Source organism: Eutrigla gurnardus (genome assembly GCF_963514095.1).
Source record: "Eutrigla gurnardus genome assembly, chromosome: 8".
NCBI lineage: Eukaryota > Metazoa > Chordata > Actinopteri > Perciformes > Triglidae > Eutrigla > Eutrigla gurnardus.
Window position 1 is genome coordinate 28840772 of NC_139922.1, and position 21020 is coordinate 28861791.

Here is a 21020-nt window from a genome sequence, read left to right on the forward strand (position 1 = left end):
GCAAGTCATCTCCCTGACAGTCCGCCCTGAACCGAGTCCTCATCAATTACTCCGGTACCCTACCATTAGATGCTTTCTTCTCCTCCCGACACATTCGACCGCTTTCCCAGTCTGTGAGACGGAGGCCCTCAATTAAGCCCCTCCCCCGAATACCCCCCCCCCCCCCCACACTTCTCAAAGGACGTCTCTCTTTCGGCAATCGCACACATTGTACTTGTAAGGATAAGCTCTCGGAGACACTGATTTATCTCCATGGCAACCGAGTGATATCTGAGAATGTTGCTTTAATGACTTTACGATTGCCGTGCAAACCATTAATGTAGCTACAATTAATAAAGATTTACATTTATGTTAGTTTGAACGTGTAAGTAATGAACCAGAGGGTTAATTGATTCCTACATAACGAGCGATTAAGGTCGTTAATAGTCAACTTCCATGCTACGACACTTTATGGGAAGTTTTTCTTGAATTTTCAATGATTTAATGCCTTAAAAAAAAGTTTTTAGGTAATTTGCAGCATTGCAACTGTAAAGCAGTATGTTTTCCCTTTTTACTACATTTACCTTTCCTTTATGGCATGCCGTTTGTTCTCAGATTCGGATGTATGAGGAAGCAATAATGGGAATCGTGTGGTTAGTGTTATTCTGTTTCCTGTATTCCATCAGTAGTATTCATGAAATAAGACAGTTTCTATCACTCACAATATACAACTATGGCAGTGACAGCAGGGGGCCAACTTAACATATATCAGCTTTTTTTTCTCACAGGGATTTAAAAACAAAAAGGTGTCTCGACATTTGAATATGCAAATAAAAAAAGATATAAATAAGACATTCATATAAAAATAAGGCTTTTACAAAATATACTCTATGAACCAATATTTACCAAAAAAAGGGGAAATGTGCCTGTGTTTTTTTTGTTTTTTTCTTTAAGTCGCTGAATAAGTCCCGTTAAGCCAAGAGTGGGATTCTCTAGACTAGCAGCAAACAGAGAGGGAGACCAACTCACGAGCAGGGGGGGTCAAGGGTCAAGAGGTCAACGTGAGTCGCCTACAATTATACTAAAAAACACATAAAAAAATCCAGTGTGTTAACAAAGTGTGTGTTTCCATTCTCTTTAACAAACTAAAAAAACAACAACCATTAAGTTGTTTTTTATCCATATTGGACAAAAAAATCAGTAGTTTTTTCACCTTTTTATAGAATAAATTAATATTAATTATTTATCATTCTCTAAATACAGCGTGTTAAATATTCCAAAATGTGGCTGCGACGTTACATCCGACGAGTGCGTCCCGCATCCACAAATAATTCATCTGCATTTTCCATTTTTTTTCCTCTAAATGTCCATATAGCTTAAATAGTCTTCCCGCTCCTGGTTGCCAGGGGTTACAGTGACATCGCAGCCCAACGAAACAGTCCGAGAAGAAGGCGTGTTGGAGGAGCTTCCGTGTGCAAAAGAATCGCGACGTCCAGCGAGTCTTCTCGTAAAGTTTACGATAAATACTCTCATTTGCACGTGTACACCTCTGTCCGCTCGCTGCAGGTGTTGCACTTGACGTAGCAGCACCACAGGAACTTGCAGTTGCATTGCCAGACGCGGGAGTACTGGTGCGTGTTGTACCCGCGGCCGCAGCACATCAGGTCGCAGCCGCTGATGTGCTGCATCATGGTCTTGTTGCAGACGCGGCCCTGCGTGCCCAGGCTGCCCGTCACCGGGTCGGCCTCGCAGTAGTTGGGCGACTTGTCGATGTAGACCAGGTCCGTGTCCATGGGCTTCCGGTACGAGTGGGGCTTCTTGATCTTCAGGAACTTGGGCCGCTTGTTGCGGCTGGCCTTGATGGGCTCCACGTGCACGGCGTGCGCGTACTTCTCCTTGAGAATGTAGCCCAGCTCACGGAACTTGGGGAGTGTAGTCCAGCAGGTTTTGGTGGTGCAGGAGCCGGAGACGCCGTGACACTTGCATTCCAGCCGCATGCTCTTCTCCAGGACCTGGAGACACGGGGACTTAGAGTTAGTGACGTTAAAACACGCTCTGATGATACGTTAAAACACGCTGGAGATTATTAGAACCAATTACCACGCAGGTTACCATGATAAGGATTTTATCTGCTGGAGCTGAGGTCTTCAATGGACCCCCAAGGCTGATAGAGACCCGCTGGAGGAACCACCTATTACATATCTTACACCATTGTTTTTACTTATTAAACCGGGCCAATAATCATTCATATATTGTATTTAAATGTTTTATTTATTTCATTTTTTTAGATTTATTGAATGAAGAGAGCACTACAAATAAAATATATTATTATTATTATTATTATTGATAATAATAATAATAATAATAATAATAATAATAATAAGGTGTAGTGCAGCCTATAGTGTCATGTATAACAGTATTTTGTAATGATGTATGTATACAAAATAATATTAAATATAAAAAAAATTGTTGAATCTTTTTTTAATTCTATTTTATAACAATTTCTCAACATAATATTAAACAAACAGGAATAATATATTTGTTAATATAGGTTGTATTCATGTTTTCAGGGTGTATTTTTGGACATAAGTCAAGTACATTTCAAACATTGTTGTACAAAACCAGCAACTTCACAACAACGTGATGTAGTTCGGGGGATTAAACACACACACACACACACACACACACACCCCCACCGCGTAGCCGCGTGATACCGTCCACACACACACACACACACACACACACACACACACACACACACACACACACACACACATACACACGGGAGCCAAAAATAATGTATCAGATTTCAGGCTCCGTGTGTGTAGTTACCACACACACACAACACACACACAAATGTCAAGAGTGACTGTACGAGGCGCCGAGTGACTGGGATTACTGCTGAAGCCCGAGCCGATGACAACGAGAAGGAGGCCATTACGGAGACTCTCTCCGGCAACGGAGGTTAAATTGCAATTTCCTTTTTTTTTTTGCTCGGAGGTCGATATGTGCGACGTTAGTTAAAGCCACTGTAGGAAAAAATGTTTATAAATACATAAAGCCGATAGAAACAAGTTGCTTGCTTCTGCTAACATCGGCTGTTTGCTGTTGCTATGACAACAAGTGAAAGCTACCGCTAGCATCTTAGCCCAACAATCAATAAAACACCCATAAGATGACATATTTGGCCTCATATAAATAAAACCAACAATAAGCATCAACATCATCACCCTAAGGACCTTAACGAGGCGTCGTCACACGAAAAAATAAACGTACATTCACGGGAAGTTAGCTAGCATAGATGCCGGCTGTTAGCATTGTAATAAACTCACAAATTTGCGATTTTTGTCACTTTATAAACTTACAAATGTGTGATTTTTGTCACTTTATAAACAACTTTCTTATCGCTTTATAAAGTCACAAATTTGCGACTTATTCTTTTTTCTTTCTTTCCTACAGTGGTCCGAACACGCAGTCGTAGAAATGGTCTCCAGACGCCATTGAGGCGATATTTATGCTTCTTGGCGAGTGAACTATAAGAACCCAAATACAGACGTGTGAACCGACTCTCTAATCCATCAGTTGTCCTGTGACCAACACTTGTGACAGCCTTTGTGTTGGAGGTCTTGGACCCGGGGTGGGGGGGGGGCCTGCTCGGTGTCACTGCGTCTGATTAGCATAAATAAAGGAGGGGGGGGGGGGGGGGCTATCAAAACAGAGAGGCCATTTATCAGCAGACGGAAGAGAAAGTAGAATCCAAGAGTACAGTCTTTTCCCTGGGAGGCAATTTATCTGTCAGATAAGCCCGATTTTGAATTCACGGTCGCGTCGAGAATCGGTCTGCCGGGAGACGGCTGTGTCGCCGGCGGGAGGCTTTTGTGGGACGGACGTGTCGGTTGTGTGAATCAGGCCGTTTGGCACAGCGAGGGAGAGAGAGAGAGGGCGAGAGAGAGAGGATAGGAGTTAACTTTTGGTGCAAAAGCTGTTTCTTTATTCCTCCCTCACCTCACTTTGGCACATGATTCCTCTCCATCTCTAACCTCCAGACTGACTGGAGTCTCTTTGTGACTCGCAGCTCGCTCTGCAGCCGTGCATGCAGAAACGAGCATTGTGAACACCATCACGTCGCCCGGTATATATCTATATATCTATATAGATAGATATATAGATATATAGATATCTATATATCTATAGATATATAGAGATATAGATATATAGATATTAGAAACTAACCGTATGATGACTAAAACGTGTGGATTCAAGTTTTCTAAGCCTCATCGTGACGATCGAAGCTGGGAAGCAAACAGTAAACACACTCGATGGTGCATGTGCACCTGATGTGGGTTTATGATATTGTGGGCGGGGCTTGTCATAAAGGTAACTGTATACGGTCCCAATGGTGCAAATCCCATGGGGGGGTTGGGGGGGGTAATGCCTTTTTGTACAGTGTCAATCGGTTTCCAGTGCAGAGATCTGGCTTGTAATCAAACCCTGCCACTTAGACAGCTCCTTCCTTAAAAGCAGCCTTTTATTCTGATACGGCTTGGCTTGTTCAGTCCCCCCCCCCCTCTGTGGCGCCCCCCCGCCACTAGGGTTTCACCATAATGATTTTATCACTCAATATCTATAGGGACAATTTAAAATAATAATTCCTTTTTAAAACGTAACTGCAACCCCGGTCTCATTTTACTTAAAACAGCGTCACGTTAGCATGAAAGCATGGTGGAATTAGCAAGCTAGCATTAGCTCACCACCTAGCCAGTTGCTAAATGACCGAAATTAGTTTAAGATAGATAATCAGTGATTAACACTAATTTGCGATGTTAAGACAGCATCATTTCTAGTCCACAGAAAGTAGAGAACACTCTGATTGTGATGCTACACAACGATATCGGAACAAGTAAAAAACAGTCAACGCTGCGGAGAGGGAGGTCCGATGAGAGGACGTCAATATTATTTTGTTTCGTGACGTAGATTAAATTCAAAACGGTTGAATTTATCTCAAAATTCTAGAAAGTTAGGGCTGATTTAAAACTGTAGATCGGCATTTTGAGCAATTTTTTAACCATTTTTTATAAACTTGGTGAAGGAATGTCATCATTAATGCCAGCATTGATGTATTTAATCAAACAGTCATATTAATTATTATATTAGTGTGCAGTTAGTCTTTAACTTTATCTGTCTCTTTGAATTTCAGTCACGCGTGTAGACTGATGGGGAGGGAGAGCCTGTAACTATAACGGCACTAAAAGCAGGAGGCTATTATTATATGTGTTATTAACATGATATCGATATTTAATCTGATTAATATCACATTTATGGTTTAATACCTGTATAACCGCCACACCCCTAACCGCATCACATCACGGCCTTAAGTCGGTCTATTCTTTGTTCCATGAAATAACTTCCATCAGGGAACAGATCTGATACTTAAAGCCCCGCCCCCTCCTCGGTGTGAATCACTTACCTTGCGTCCCACCTCGTTGTTGTGGAGGTTCATCAGCGTCCTGGCGTTCTGCTTGACCTCCCGCGCGTCGATGAACACCTTGGAGAAGCCGAGGCCGTAGCTGATGTCGGCCGAGCAGCCGCCCCACTTCCAGCCCTGGTCCTTGCTGTAGAAGCCCTGCTTCTCCTTGTCGCAGCTGCAGTCGCTCAGGTTGCCCTGCGTGCAGGCGGCCGTGATGGCGTGGGCGACCCCCGCCGCGATGATGGCGTAGGTGAACGCCGCCTCTTTGCTGCCTGGCGGAACACGGAGGAAGAAGAAGAAATGTATTTTTTTAAAAGATTAATTAATAACAGTGTGTGTGCTTCTATCACAGACTTGCTGTTTTTTTCTTTTAAACCTGACCTGGAAACTGCTTCCTGCCCCGTGAACCAAAATGGCCACCGGTGGCACAGTCAACAAAGCAGGCATGAATAAGAGGGCTGTCGACGAAGGAAGGGCTATTGATCCGCTGTCACATTGTGTGGAAGCTCATAAGGCTCTGACATCGGCATCTTCCTCCTGCCGTTATCTCGGCTCACCAATCATTTACACGCGACGGGGGAAATATCGACGGATCACTAAAGGTTAATCTGACGGGACGATGAAGAAGAAGAAGAAGAAGAAGAAGCTGAGAAGGAAACGATTCATCTTTTTTCAGAACCGTACGCCTACAAAGCAATACTTCCTTGCTTATGTAGCACTTTTTAATTTTTAAGTTTTACAACAGTTTTACAACTTCTCCTCTCTTGTCTTTGTTCAAGACAAACATCGGACCTTCTTTGTGCCCCCCCCCACCATCACTATGCAAAGCCGCCATGTTTTCTGATCAACATCTTGGATGTGTGCCCTCGCCATTGAAGAAAAAAAAAATATTGAGGCATCAATTATGTGGACGTTTTTATAGGCTGGATGGGCTCCGAGCCAGAAAAGAAGGTGTGTCGGTGAGTTCTGACTGCACCGTTGTTAATTTTTCCGCTGCATGTTCTGAGTGCATGAGTTCACCGCAAGAGATTGGTATGAATGTTTTTTCTTTTCCTAACCTTGTAAACGAGGCGGACGAGAAAAAGGGGGGGGGGGAGTGCCAGCTCGCTGTTCTTCTGCCATGTTTGTTCCTCTTTCATCCTCCTGCAGAGTCCTTCTTTTAAAACACGGATCTCATCCCACACGGTTTAGTGTAACGACAAAGTTCAAGTGCAAACAGTCCAGGGCCCAAAATGGCTCAATGCTGATGCACTTTGCATCCCCCCCCCCCCCCCCTCACAGCTCCACTCCGTTTCCCACCGCTGGCCTTTGACACTAATCTGATCGGTGAAACCAATCTATTTGGTACGGTCTGTCTTGGAAAACACAAACAGAGACTCTGGATGAGCTGGAAACCACTCGTTCAGAAAGGAACACATTGTCAAACGCCACTGTTTTCACTGGGACAGCGTGAGGAGATAATCCTTTCTTTCCAGCAGCGGAGGCGGCGGCGGCGGCCTCAAACAGCTGGTCCAAGCTACTGACCATTGTGTTAAAAAAAAAAGTTTTGGGGATTCTTTGTTTAACATCAATCGTCCTCCCAGAGCTCAAATATAAATCCAAATTATGTTGTAGTTTCTATCTAAAGCATCTTCTGTGTTTATCCAACTCCTTACATGGACTACAATCACCAAAATATCATTATACTTCATTCAACCTTTCAAAGGTCTTCCTGGTTTTCATGTCCTTCATATCTAACAGCCTTCAATCCACTTCATCAGTTCAAAGGAGCCACAAAACTACAGCTCTAATGCCAGCATCCTGCAGCAGGAACGTTGATTTCAACTCATTTGTTTCTCTTAATTTGGAGCTCTCAGGGTCTTGCTCTCCTCTCTGTTTTTTTTTTTTTTTTTTTTTTTGCCCCACTGTAACTTATACCCGTGGTAACATCCACGTCCTTACAGTGGGAGCCACGGCACCCATCACTAGACGGGATAAAGACCAGTGAAAATGTATCTCTGGAGACTCCGCCGGGCTGAAAGGAAAGGCTGCCAAACATTCACAGGAGCTTTGTTACAGTGCTGGCTTCAGGTATACATGTTTTATAGAGAGAGAGAGAAAAAAACCTGACTCTGGAGCAAAAAAACTAGGCCTGATGAAAATGACACTCATGACTCCTGATGGGACAATGGATGCAATAAAGCACAGCGGATGAGCATTCATGTGCAGGTTTTAACTGGAGATCACGTGGGAAAAGATGTATGACGAGGTCATTTTTTTTTTAAATGATATCAATGCATCAGGTCATACAGGGCTTGAATGTTGTAACAAATATCATAAATATGAACTGTCTTTTGATGTAAATCACAAAACAGCCAAATTGGAAGTGTGCGCATTCGTGCGTAAAATGCGCACAAATACGCATCGCATAGAAAGTGTGTTTAATGCTAGAAAAACGGTAAACAAACGTTAACAGACAGCAACATACCCACTTTCAACTCTTTTCCGAAGACGGTCCTCTCCCCGAGCGCGGAGCAGTTCCAGCGCCCGCTTTTGAACTGGAACTGACACTCGTTGATGCCCATTTGGGCTCCCTCTCCGATGACGATAATGGCATCGGGGCGACTCTGGCAGATAATCCGCTGTCTGGGGGCCAAACCGGGGATCTTGTTACAGATTATGCTCGCACCTAGGGCCACCACCGACGAGAAGCCACTGTGAATGGAAGATGGATATGACTGAGGAAATGTTTCTCATATTCTTTTGAGATGATTTTTTTTACCCTAAACCTCTTTTATTCACTTTTTTTTAAATGATCAAATCCGCCTGTTTTTTTTAATAAACAGTAGATGGGTATACTCTCATATTTATGGGATTATATTTATTATAACTAGAAATAATCACCAAAATGATCCCACTTTATAAGAGATTATTTAAAATAATTGTGTTGATTAAATATTAAAGTTGTAGACACTTTAAATGATTATTCCGGGTGTTAACCAGCCTTTAAGGACACAATGAAGGAAATGTTATTAGGAGAAAGAGCAGTTTAACTCAGTTTAACACTCTTTACCCACTTTATGTTTATTAATCGTTTTTCAAAAAATCACCTGCCCTTCTTTTGGAGCAAATACGACACACGAGGCGCACCAACAAAACGTTTAAATCCTTCTTTTTTCTGTCCCGCAGCGCAGCGGCGTGAAGGGGAAATAAACGCAGCTCACCCGATCTTCAAATACACGATCCCCAGACAAAGTAAAACTCGTAGAATCCAGCGTCGTGTTCTCCGACTCATTGCGGCCCCGCGCTCCGGTTCATGCACCGATCCGTGGAGCTGATGAAGAACTCGCGTCAGCGCAGGTAGTAACTCCACCGGAACTCCCGACGCACGGGGAGCATACAAAAAAAAGAAAATAGTACACACTTTCTTTTTCTCTGTTTCTTTTTCAGGGTATCATCCAAACTCCCTGCACCTTTCGCTGGGCCTTCTTGTCATCGCGAGGGTGTCACAGGTAACCCTCGGGTGGTGGGTGGTGGTGGTGGTGGGTGGGGGGGTGGGGGGTTGGTGGTGAGCAAGTGCGATTATGTCTTTCCCTCACAGTTCCTCTGCTACCCGCAGGTCTCGGCTATATATCTGGCTCATCTATCTGGGGCGTGTTCACAGGAGACGTGGGGCCCTGCGGAAGAATCCCGCCAGAGCTGAATCTCAACACACACACACACACACACACACACACACACACACACACACACACACACACACACACACACACACGCCTCTGCCGTGAAATCACCTTGACTGATTGGCATGGCTTTTTTATTTGCTTATTATTAAGTGGGTCAGGGCTCAAAACCCAATGTGTCCATTTTTTAAAGCAGATGTTATAAGTTTACTGAATAAACTAATATCTCCCAACACTTGCAAAAAAGAAGCCCAAAAAAATGCATAATTTAAAATATTACAAAATAAAACAATAAATATAATAATAATAAATAAAACATAGAGGATTGAGTTGTTTTGAAGTAGATATGAATGACACTCTGCACTCAACAGGTGGTTTAACCATATTTATGACATTTTACACTTTTATTAACTGTAGTTGTTTATTTTTAATCATATTAATTAAAACATATATTTAAAATGCATCCATGGATTAGTTTAATACGTGGATCCGCGCTACCTGTCGTGCGTCTCCGTCCCGCACGTTCCTCTGCATCGCCTACCTTTTACAATGGCGACATCTGGTGGCGAGGCGGCGACACCGCAGGCTTAAAAAAAAAAAAAAGCGAAACAAAACCACTCCTCTTGTCCCTGGATTCTTCCCGTAGCTTTGCCGTCACTCCCAAGTAGGGAGATACCGGTAGTTGTTTGTTGGTGGAGGGGGAGAGGGGGGGCTGCAACGGGTTATCGATATCAGTATGGATCCTCATCCCCCGCACTTGATCGGTGATTGTCTCATCCATATTTTCTCCTTCCTGACCGACGGAGATTTGATCAGCGCCTCCGGTGTGTGTAAGGTAAAGAGTGTCCGACATGCGGAAGTAGCTCGTGTGCAAGAAGTGACTTTTTTGTCTGTTTTTACAATAATATAATAATAATAATAATAATAATAATAATAATAATAATAATAATGTGTTTTTTTAGGATTGGAATGAAGCTGCAGAGAGACCTTGGTTATGGAGGTGAGCTTCGATCTGAGGGAATCAAACGTGTGATTCTGAGAGTTAAAGTGGGAATCACATTTTAAACCTGGTTGATTTAGAATTCATTATTGAGTGGAAATATGTTCTGAATTTAGCAGGTTTTCTTTGTTGCATGAATTTCACACATGTGTGCACAGTTCAATTTAAAATTATTATTATATATATTTTTTGTGAGAAAAAAAACAGCATTTTTTCCCCCGGAACGTCATCATATTTCCCAGTGTGTAAAACTGCAAATATATATTGTAATACGTTCATCAGTCAGTCGTTAGTGACATAACAGACATTTATATGAATTAAAATCTTGGGGGAAAAAAAGAAAAGAAAAAAGTGGATGCTCCTGTGAATTAAGGATGCACTGATTTCAGTCCCGATACAGACTAATACCTGAATTAAATTATGAATTAAAATCTTAGAAAATGCCCTTTTTTTAAAAAAAGAAATGAGGATGCACCGATTTCAGTTTTAAGCCTCGACTTAAATATTTCTTTCCATTCATTAATAAACTGATGGAAATGTACTGAACTGCTATTTATTAAAATATCTGATATGATCCAGCCATTATTCGGTTTGTCTATATATATATATATATATATATATATATCTATATATAATGATATTTGACATGAAAACATTCTTTGTGTCCACTCAGGAGGTTGAGTCTGCAGCGCTGGAGCTTCTGTAACCTCGGCGTCCTCGGCAGTGAAAGCGTGAGACGCTCGTGGAAGAGATACTTCCTGCGACGAGGACACTTAGAGACCAAGATGAAGGAAGGAAGGTCAGGAGGTCACACCTGCAGGAGCCTCCGAGGACACACAGGTATGCTCTCTCTCTCTCTCTCTCTCTCTCTGTCTCTCTCTCATTCCCCCCTCTCTCTCTCCCTCCCTCCCTACCTCCCTCTCCCTCTCTCATTCTCCCCTCTGTCTCTCTCCCCCTCTCTCTCCCCCTCCATCCCTCTTTCTCTCCCCCTCTCTCTCCCCCCTCTCTCTCTCCGTCTCTCACCCTCCCTCCCTCCCTCCCTCCCTCTCTATCTCTCTCTCTCTTCCCCTCTCTCTCTCTCTCATTCTCCCACCTCTCTCTCCCCCTCCATCCCTCTCTCCCCCCCCCTCTCTCTCTCTCCCTCTCTCCATCTCTCTCCCCTCCCCCCCATGTCACATCTAACTCTGACCTCTGACCTCTGCCAGGCCGGGTGGTGGGGTTCGTGTACCTGCAGGGGAACTCTGCTCAGCATCCGGACCTCTGGAGCAGCAGCTCCACGGTGTGCAGCGCCTCCACTGATGGTACGGTCCGAGCGTGGGACGTCCAAAAGGCAAGAGCCGCCGCCGCCGCCGCCGTCGTCGTCACACCTCATTACACTGGTTACACAAGACGAGCCCCATGCTTTCATGCTACACTAGTTACTGCGTCTCGTCCCCTCAGGGTGAACCCCTCTGGTGCAGTCCGCCTCAGACTCCTCTGACGGGGATCGCGAGTGACGAGCAGCATGAAGTCCTGATCACCGCGGACTCCGCGGGCCTCATCAAGACCTGGCGGGGTCAGACCGGCCAGGAGGTGGCCTCCTTTCCCACCGCGTCCCCCCACTGTACGTTACTGCAGTACAACATCGAGAACAAGTGGTTTCTGAGCGTAAGTCACCTTCACACATTTCTGAAAATAATAACGTAGTTTATAATCTCATGAGGTAACGTGTGTTCTAGGTTGGAACCAGTCAGGGATCCATGTGGACTCTGGAGGGCTCAGCTTTGACCAAGAAGTCCAGCGTGATGGTCTGCGACACCTTTCGAGTCAACACACTGCGAGTTTCCCCGGACAGGAAATGGATCGCGGCTGGAACCAAGGACAACGATGATTTCAGCCCGAAGGTATTCTGACTGTGTCCTCATGTGTTGACCACATGACCTCATACAGATAACACAGCGGCGATGATGCAACATGTGTATCTGGTGTTTTGGCAGGTGATTTCCACAGAGAGCTTGACCTCGCCGTCTGAGGACGGAGACCCTCTGTGCCGGGGTTTGCCGGTCGCCGGCTGCCAGGCTGCCGTCTTTGTGCCGGGCCGGCCCGCCAGGCTGGCCGTGGTCCACAACGAGCGCCGGGACAACAAAGCCCTCACTGTCTTCGACATCAGAGTCGAGAAGACTAAGTACCGGTCAGAGATCCAGGGTGAGCGCTGAGATACGTGGGGATTGACTTTGATACGCTTTGAATGCAGCACTGAATCTTTATTTCAGACGTCAGTTTGTGAATCATTCTCTGAGTTAGCTAAACTGCCAGATTGGATCTTATCAGTGTGGATTTAACTTATTTCTGTGGAGGACGTTATCTTTCTGTAGTGGAATATAAGGGTGAGAAAACCCTTCTTGTCTTCTTTTTATTATAAAGCAGGTTTAAGTGCTATATAAATACTGTGAAAATTGAAGTGTCGAGATTCAAATTGAAATACAATTTTGAGATTAAAGTTGAAATGTAGAGAATAAAGCCGAAATGTCAAGATTAAAGTCTAAATGCAATATAGAATAAAGTCGAAGTGTCAAGTTAGCAGATTAAAGTTGAAATACGATTTCGAGAATAAAGTTGAAGTGTCGAGATTATAGTCGAAATGTTGAGAATAAAGTTGAAATGGTTTAAACTTCCTTATGCCTTATGCCCGTCATAGGGGGGAAACCAAAAGTCCTGCACTCGAGCTTTGAATGAGTGATCGTGACTTCCTGTACAGTCGTGATGTCACAGCTAATCAACATATAGAACATTTCAGTTTCCAACATTTCATTTATTTCTGGTTTATGTTTACATGAATGGCAACAACTGACTGGAAGTAAACATGGGCCCAAGGTGTTGCCTAGCAACGCAATTGCAGGTCTGAAAAGTGAACTGCCTTAAACTTGCATTCTCTCTACTGGCCATCAGGGGGCGACTCCTCTGGTCGAAAAAAGACCCTTTCATCGTTTTTTTGGAATATTTCGGGTGCCTAAAAAATGTCTTTTGTTGAATGTTTGGTTGTCATGAGGTCCGCCCTCTGGTGTCACTTCCGGTTGCAAAAAAACCAACAAAAATGGCGACAGCTGAAATGCCGAAGTCAAGTCTTCTAAAGAAAAGAAAATTAAGATGTTCAGGACAACTCAACATCCCAGAATAAAGCCTGAAATCTACATCTTTGGGGGTTAAAAAGAGGATTCCTAAAAGTTGTTGTTGACTCTGATCTCAGTCCAGCAGGTGAAGTCCTTCCCCTTGACCCTGAAGACCACGTCCTCACACGTCCTCCTAGAGGCCAAGGACAGCGACTGCGTGGTGCTGGCAGCCGGTCCGGAGCTGTGGGTCTACGATCTGAGTGGAGTCCTGCTGGCTAGCTTCAAAGACCACACCATGCCCATCTCCTCTATATGTGTGGTGGGTCGACTTCTGATTGGGAAATTCAAAGAAATATCCTTTTTTATTTTTATACATAAACCATCTGTGCATGTTTGCAGGATAGCTTCCGTGTGGTGACGGCGTCCCGGGACCTGTCTTTACGAGTGTCGACGTGGAGGCATGACGGAGACCACGGGTGGACCCTGGAGGGCCGATACCACCTGCTGGGGGGATCCCACACGGTGTCCAGGTACCTTTTATATGCTGCAAGAACATCCCAGTCTCCGTTATCCTCGGCAGTCCTTTCCTGATCCGTCCATCCTCTTGTGTTCTAGCGGGTTCTCTCATGTCGCCTGCGACTACTCCAGCATCGTGGCCTTGGCGGACGGGAGAGACGGGAAAGACGTCTTAAAGGCGTATTCCTTCGCCTGCTAAGCCTAAAAGCAGTTTGTAAAAAAAAAACACCGGGAAGGAGGAGCATTCGTTTTTATTACGGACCGGTCGTCACACGGTAAATTATATAACATTATATGTAAAAGGATTTCTGTTTTAAGGCATAATGTTTGCAAAACATAATTTGGTCACCTGTTCTCAATATGTATGTTTATATACTAAAGGTGGGAGAAATAATCGATTCTACGATGCATCAGGAAGTTTTGTTGAATGATTCTGCAGCGATGCAGGAGAGTCTAAAATCCATTATTAATTCATTTATTTTTTATTAAAGAAAATGATATATATATATATATATATATATATATATATATATATATATATATATATATATATATATATATATATATATATATATATATATATATATATATATATATTATAAAAAATAAATACATTAATATATATATTTGTGTGTATATATATATAAATAATCTATATATTTTTTTTCCAAAATTCTCTATTTTTTTTGCAATCTTTCCACATTTTATGTAATGTAGCACATCGACTGTATCATACAAATAGGAATTGGTTTGAATGATTTGAAAGGAAAAATTCTCATTATATTTAAATCCAAAATAGAGATGCATCGTTAAATAATCGAATCGTGGGGTGACTGATGATTCCCACCACACATATGTGTGTGTGTATATATATATATATATATAATTCTCCAATCACTAATGAAGTAAATAATATATACATATACTGAGGTGTGTTAGTTATGTATAAGCTGCACTAGTCTACATACTGTGCATTGTTATATTTGGTCTAGATAGACAAACATGACGTATTAAGTAAGGCACAGAGCAGATGTACAGGCAGTCCACCACGTATGAATAACTGCTAGCATCTATATTAAAGCAAAGGAAGACGTCAGTATGTCTTCCCCGTCGCTGACCATAGATCTCATCTCCTGAAGGACCGATCGCAGAGCCGCCGACATCGACTCGTACACTTCACTCCCGTCCTCCGAGTCCTTCAGCTGCTCGAAGGCAAAACCAAGTGACAATGAAATGAATAAAATGTGTTGAAAACAATCCTTAAGTAATCGAGTGCATGGATTATTTTTTCTCTCACCCAGGTGAAAGCCTTGATCGTACGATTCAGGAAAGTGTTTTCGACCTCCAGCGGTATCACCAGCATTTGAGCCATGCAATCAAGGATGCATGTCAGCGTTTCTTTAGAGGCCTGGGAAGAGACCAAAGCAAGGGTCAGACTCAATATTGTAAACATTCAGAATCAATTTTGATTCAAAATCGATTTTTGAATGAGTACATGTTTCAGGATCTACTCCGGTCCTCTGTGAGCTAATAAACTGAAACTGATACAAGAGACCAAAGACTACATGAATTCATGCACAAACTTTTAGTATTAAATAAAAAGAATAATTATTTAAAAAACAAATCGATTTAGAATCTTAGAAATTAAGAATTTTTTTTGTACATGTACCGATTTTTTGTCCGACCACGTGTTTCACGCACAAATTTAACATTATTTTAACTGATGTTGTTGTTTTTTTACCAGCCAGGAAACGAAAGAACTTGGAAGACTCGTTTTTCGAGTGGGTACATCCTGGTACGAAACACGTTGTAGCTTACAATATATATATATTTTTTTTTTTACGTTTTTTGCGATTATTATATGAATTGATTTTTTCGCCCACCCCTCATGAAATTGTAGTATAGCCGTCGTTTTCAAATGTGGATCAGCACTGACCTGGCCGAGTGTGTTGAGGACGCCGTCGGGGTTGTCGGGATTCAGGTTTTTGGCTTCCTGCATGGAGATGACCGGCTCTTTGAGCTGCTCTAGCCACGCCCACATGAGACCCGTGAGGATGAAGGGATCCCGCTCCATGCACAGCCGCTCCCAGCCGCCGCCGAGGTTCAATTCTGCCTGAAACGAGGACAAAGAGATGTTATGTTAGTCAGCTACTGCGTGCCAGTGGTGGGACAATATATAGAAATTTCTATATATTGTGATTCTCTCCGCTGCGATACGTTATCGATTCACTGGCGCTAAATATCGATATAAAAAATAAAAATATGCAGGTGATCTGTGATTCCCTCCCCTAGTTGACATGGTATGAACATAATTTGTTCCATGCATTTCTACCTGCATACAAACGCCACATCAGCTGTTTGGCCCGGTTACCTGCCAGAGCAGGACTCTGCTCTTGTGCTCCTCCTCCCCGTCGAGAAGCACGTCCACCGCGAGCGCCTGCGCCACCAGCAGCCGCCGGGCGTCCAGCGACAGCTCAGACTGCAGCGTGATGAAAGGCACCTCGGACTTCTCCGACTGATTGTCGTCTCTGAGTCGAGGTTTCATACCGTTCAGGACCGGCTCCTCCCTCCGCTCCGCCTTCCACCTGGACAGCACGCTGTACTCGCTGTATTCCTCGTTCCCCACCGATTCGCTGCGTTGGATTTTCCTCCGCCTCGCCTTCTTCAGTAGGATGGATCCGTCCTTCTGGTTCTCCACGTTCTTCATTTGCCAGAGGGAGCTCTTCGAGCCATGGGAAAGGTTGGATGCGTTGTCGCTCTGCCCTTGTCGCTGGGCGGCGGCGTTCTGAGCCACCTTGGGTGGCGAGATGTTCATCTCCACGTTGCTCTGAGACATTGGGCCCAGAGGCTGCGTCAGGAGGTTGAGTTCCGAGCCGAGTCGCCTCAAGTCCGACTCGCTGTAGCACAGACTCTTGCGGTGGTAGAAGATAGGCGGCTCGTGGAAATGCCGGGGCAATGTGGGCATGCCGGGTAAGCGGGGCTCCTTGGCGAACAGCTTGGGGCCCATCTTCTCGATGGCGCTGAGGGTCATCTCCAGGTCGTGGATGTCGGGCGCCTCAAGGATGTCCTCCTCGATCACCTGGCGGTTCTCGGCGATGTCCAGCAGCAGCCGGGACACCAGCTGGACGATCTTGGGCAGGTGCCTCAGCTCCTTCCTCTCGCTGCCGTGCAGGATGTGCCTCTGGCGGTTCAGGTACTGGGGCAGTGTGACCGGGTTGAACCGAGGCTCGGCGCAGGAGAACACGCTCCTCAGGGGGGCGAGGAACTGGACAAAGTCTCTGACGCAGCGCAGCTGACCTCGCGTCTGGATGGAGTTGGGTCGTTTGGCACGTACGTACAGAATAGCTTGGTTAGCGTTCATCCGGGTGGCGTAGGCCAAGAAACACGCTAACAGCACTCCTGCAAGGTAGAGAGGAGACAACCCTTCATCACATGTCAGATTAAAACATGTGAAAAACTCCTGAACACCTTCGTACAACGTCTGATCTACCTGTTCTGCCGAGACCAGCGTGACAGTGAACCGCTATCTTTCCTTCCTGCAGCGCGAAGGCCATGACCTTCACCATGTCCAGCACCGTGGTGAGGTTCGCCACGCCGTAGTCACTCCAGCCGAAGTTGTAGAAATAAACTAAAAACATGGTGAAACATCAGTTAAACACGGGCAACAACAACAACAAGTGTATCAAGAAATGATGGTATCCAGAAAACTATAGTATCCAGAAATCGATGGTATCCACAAAACGATAGTATCAAGAAAACGATGGTATCAAGAAAACAATGTTATCGAGAAAACTATGGTAGCAAGAAAACAATGGTATCAAGAAAACTATGGTATGAAGAAAACGATGGTATCAAGAAAACGATGGTATCAAGAAAACAATTGTATCAAGAAAACTATGGTATGAAGAAAACGATGGTATCAAGAAAACGATGGTATCAAGAAAACAATGGTATCAAGAAAACTATGGTATGAAGAAAACAATATTATCACGAAAACGATGGTAGCAAGAAAACAATGGTATCAAGAAAATTATGGTTTCCGTACTGTTGTTCTCCATGAAGACCTCCGGCCGGTACGAGAAGCCACTCTCTGGCTCCAGTGGGTTCCCGCAGTTGGCGTGCTCACCGGGAATCTGTAGGTTGATCACTGTTTTAATACCAAACCTTGACACGGACACAAACGCACAAACAAGAGACAGTCACAGCTGATTATTGTCGTCGAGGCGCTGTGGCTTCTTTGCTCAGGAAAGCTCAACAATGGAAGTCGTGTATACCTTCTGAATTGGTCGATGATGTTGTACTTCTCAATGATTTCTGTCGAGGGTCTGGACATGGCGAGGAGATGATCGGAAACCCTAAAGGGGTGCAGAGATGCCGATCACTTGGAGGAATGTTACAGTTTATAATATCGCTGACTGAAGAAGAAGAAGAAACATACGTACCAGGATGAGTAGAGGCCACTTATGGCCTGTTGGTTATCACTCCAGTAACTCGGATTGTCGTATTTGCAGGCCTGACCTCCACAGCCGATTGAGCATTGCATATGTCCGGGGATGACGTAACGTATAGCTTCTCCGATAATCGTGTACCTCGCCCTGGGGGCTCGGACTAAAAACAAGAAAGATCTGTTATTTCACAAAGCTTTACTCTTAAATCCTTCGTAATATGACTCACCTGTTTATCGTATTTAATAAAGTTTTCAGTTTTTCAGACACAATACTCTGTTTATTCCTATTTAAACGCATCAGTCATCACTTTTGACCAGGTCAAAGATTACATTATGTGTCACAACTACCCAGGGGAAATGAATTCATGCATAACATTTGTTTGGCTATAAAAGACGAGACATTTGCAAATTTTTCCAACCTTATGGAACTAACCCTGTGTATATGTGTGTGTGTATATATATATATATATATATATATATATATATATATATATGAGTGCAGCACAGATAATGCAGGCCGGTCTGTAACACCTGAATGATTAAGATCATCAGAGCTCACTGACAGAGGTGTCTAATCCTTAGCTGGCATTGCAAGTATGTCATGAGGGCATTACAATAAAAATAGCAACTCTTCTGGCAGATTTTTTTTTACTCTGCATTCTGATGGAATGAAAAAAAAACACAGATGTACCCGACCACCTTATTGACGACCATCTTACTTACTGTATTCCATCAGCGCCCCCCCTCTTGTTTCTGCCATGTGAAGACTCACTTCGGCTCACATCCACAGTCATAGCAAAGCCTGGACACACACATGTATATATATATAAATGTATAGTATATATATGCCTCATTACAATATATAACACCTGATCATATGTAATATCAACAAGTCTCACCTTAAGCCTGAAATACAGTGAGCAGTTTCTTTACCGTGCATCTCATGAATAACCAGAGCTCTGGATTTTAATATTTTTGGACTGTAACAAAAAGAAACTGTGATCAAAGCTTTTAAACATGAAGAAACCAAGTACAAATACACATTTATGATCAAATATCAACATCGTGAATCGTATCCAGTCAGACGTAAAGCAGGTGTAAGCCATTGTAAAGGATTGGCAAAGCTGCTATTCTTAGCTGGAAGCTTCACCTCACAGACCAATGTGCAAAATAACCCACTTAAAGATGAGATAACACTAAATACAGCAAATCAAATAAGTAAAACACTATTTACCTGTAGTGGGTGAGACGGGATCCTTGAAACAACCATCTACGAGCACAGTGAGTTCACGGCTGCATGGCAGACATTTCTTGCGGCTCTGACGCTGCCTTTCCCTCTCCGGCTCTGAAAAGTCAATCCCGTGGCCTTTGCTTGATTTGATTCATCTCAGATTATCCCCGCGTGGCGTCACAAGAGACCCACAACAAGCCTCTGCACCCTTTTTGTGGAAAGTCACCTGTCTCACCAGCATTGACATCATCATCAGGCGTGGGATTAAATGAAATGTGTCTTTTAAAATGATCCCTACGCTTTCCCCTGTCTGCGGGTCTGAGGGGGAGAGGAGGGCTATTCCTGACTCCTCCTGGATTAGACGGCTAATCTCATTATTGCAAAGGAATAAAACAGAGCTCCCACTCCTCAACCCACGTCTGCTGGACGTTTGTAAGATACAACCATTCCCAATTACATTCTGTCTGTTGAAGCACGTTGTCCAACTCTTCCAGATGATGTGTTGTGAATTCATTCAAGAGAGATTCTGTTTTTTTATGTGTGTATCATGAACCAGTTCAGAGGATTTCTAAGCCCTCCTACTCTGCTGCTACAAATAGTGGGACCTCGGTGACATAGCAAGTAGATAAAATCTGATTGGCTTACCCTGCGCCGTGCTAAAGCTGGTTAGGGGATAGATCGGTCTATGATGTACAGCTTTTGACTTCAAAGCCAATAACCCTAATTGCGGTCTGAAAATGCTGCACATTTAAAAGTGACAGAAACTGCATTTCTGGATGTATCTCTATCTACAGCTGGTTACATTTAAATGTTTTTATGATTTAAGAAAGGGAAATATACTTTGTTCTTCTCTTTTCCATTTTGTGAAATGTTGGAGTCTTACTTTGTATTCTGAAATGTGTTTTCCATCTCGGGGGGCATCATATGGAAATACAATAGTATTAAAATGTATCATGTAGGACAAAATAACAGCAACTAATTTGAGATACTGTAAATCATAGGATTCAGATAAGCAAATAATAACAATCAATTTACAGTTCTTGTCCTGCAGATTTAAAAAAAAGGGGGATAAATGTGATCACAGGCAGGCTCTTATCCAATCAAATGACACCATTACTCACACATGTCTTGTGATCCCTTCATGAAGCATGCTTTAGATTTAATCTGCACTCTTATCGAGAACCCTAAATCCAAATCCCTGAAACTAACTTACCAGCGATGAGGAACGCAGCCCCGTGGACCAACACGGTACCTTCCTGCCTTGTATCGCAACACAGCCAGGCATCAGCCCAACAACATCTCATGGTGTCAATGAACAGCAGTGGTGTGTGACGTGAATGAATCCTCAACCTCCGTAAAAGTAGCAGTAGATCCCACACACGATAAAATACTCCATAAAGTACGCAGCTTGCATTCCAAATATTACTCGAGGAAAAGAAGTACTTATCTTTTACATTTCATCAGTTACTTTGTAGGCTTTTTATTGAAAGTATTTGTAATTTAGCGTATAGGCCTGCATGTTTAAAGTAACCTATAGGTCAAACTTGAGTATGTACTTGTAATTGTTAACATGAATGATGGTTGTTTCATGTACAGTAAGAATCCCTGTGGGTGAAGTCAGTGAGTCAT

The 21020-nt window shown here is 43.6% G+C and overlaps 3 protein-coding genes across 7 annotated transcripts; 1 reads left to right on the forward strand and 2 right to left on the reverse strand.

Annotated features, from left to right (window-relative positions):
- Positions 1–647: 647 nt before the first annotated feature.
- Positions 648–8867, reverse strand: LOC311017411 (protein Wnt-7a). Its single transcript, XM_084015727.1, has 4 exons — positions 8650–8867; positions 7914–8140; positions 5447–5718; positions 648–1991 (listed from the first exon to the last, which is right to left on the reverse strand). The coding sequence occupies exons 1-4, from the start codon at positions 8718–8720 to the stop codon at positions 1509–1511; spliced, it is 1053 nt and encodes a 350-aa protein (XP_083871853.1). The 5' UTR covers positions 8721–8867; the 3' UTR covers positions 648–1508.
- An 886-nt stretch (positions 8868–9753) lies between these two features.
- Positions 9754–15033, forward strand: fbxw12 (F-box and WD repeat domain containing 12). Of its 2 annotated transcripts, XR_014597644.1 has the most exons (11): positions 9754–9943; positions 10071–10108; positions 10782–10948; positions 11314–11438; positions 11549–11755; positions 11827–11991; positions 12085–12292; positions 13335–13516; positions 13597–13727; positions 13813–13988; positions 15015–15033. XR_014597644.1 is itself a non-coding variant. In XM_084016093.1 (10 exons), the coding sequence occupies exons 1-10, from the start codon at positions 9845–9847 to the stop codon at positions 13910–13912; spliced, it is 1422 nt and encodes a 473-aa protein (XP_083872219.1). In that variant the 5' UTR covers positions 9754–9844; the 3' UTR covers positions 13913–14226. The 2 variants fall into 2 exon arrangements, 1 of the variants encoding a protein (XP_083872219.1); XM_084016093.1 differs by lacking the exon at positions 15015–15033 and having other exon boundaries at positions 13813–14226.
- Positions 13797–19945, reverse strand: ptpdc1b (protein tyrosine phosphatase domain containing 1b). 4 transcript variants are annotated; one of them, XM_084016090.1, is made up of 12 exons: positions 19395–19945; positions 19060–19140; positions 18884–18962; positions 18156–18321; positions 17988–18068; positions 17759–17877; positions 17204–17341; positions 16085–17112; positions 15650–15826; positions 15011–15121; positions 14832–14915; positions 13797–13914 (listed from the first exon to the last, which is right to left on the reverse strand). In XM_084016090.1, exons 3-12 carry the CDS (start codon positions 18918–18920, stop codon positions 13909–13911), a joined length of 1947 nt encoding a protein of 648 aa, XP_083872216.1. In that variant the 5' UTR covers positions 18921–18962; positions 19060–19140; positions 19395–19945; the 3' UTR covers positions 13797–13908. The 4 variants fall into 4 exon arrangements, with proteins under 4 accessions (XP_083872216.1, XP_083872215.1, XP_083872218.1 ...); XM_084016089.1 differs by lacking the exon at positions 13797–13914 and having other exon boundaries at positions 14297–14915; positions 19395–19943; XM_084016092.1 differs by lacking the exons at positions 13797–13914; positions 18884–18962; positions 19060–19140; positions 19395–19945 and having other exon boundaries at positions 14297–14915; positions 17759–17846; positions 18156–18215.
- Between the last annotated feature and the right edge of the window lie 1075 nt (positions 19946–21020).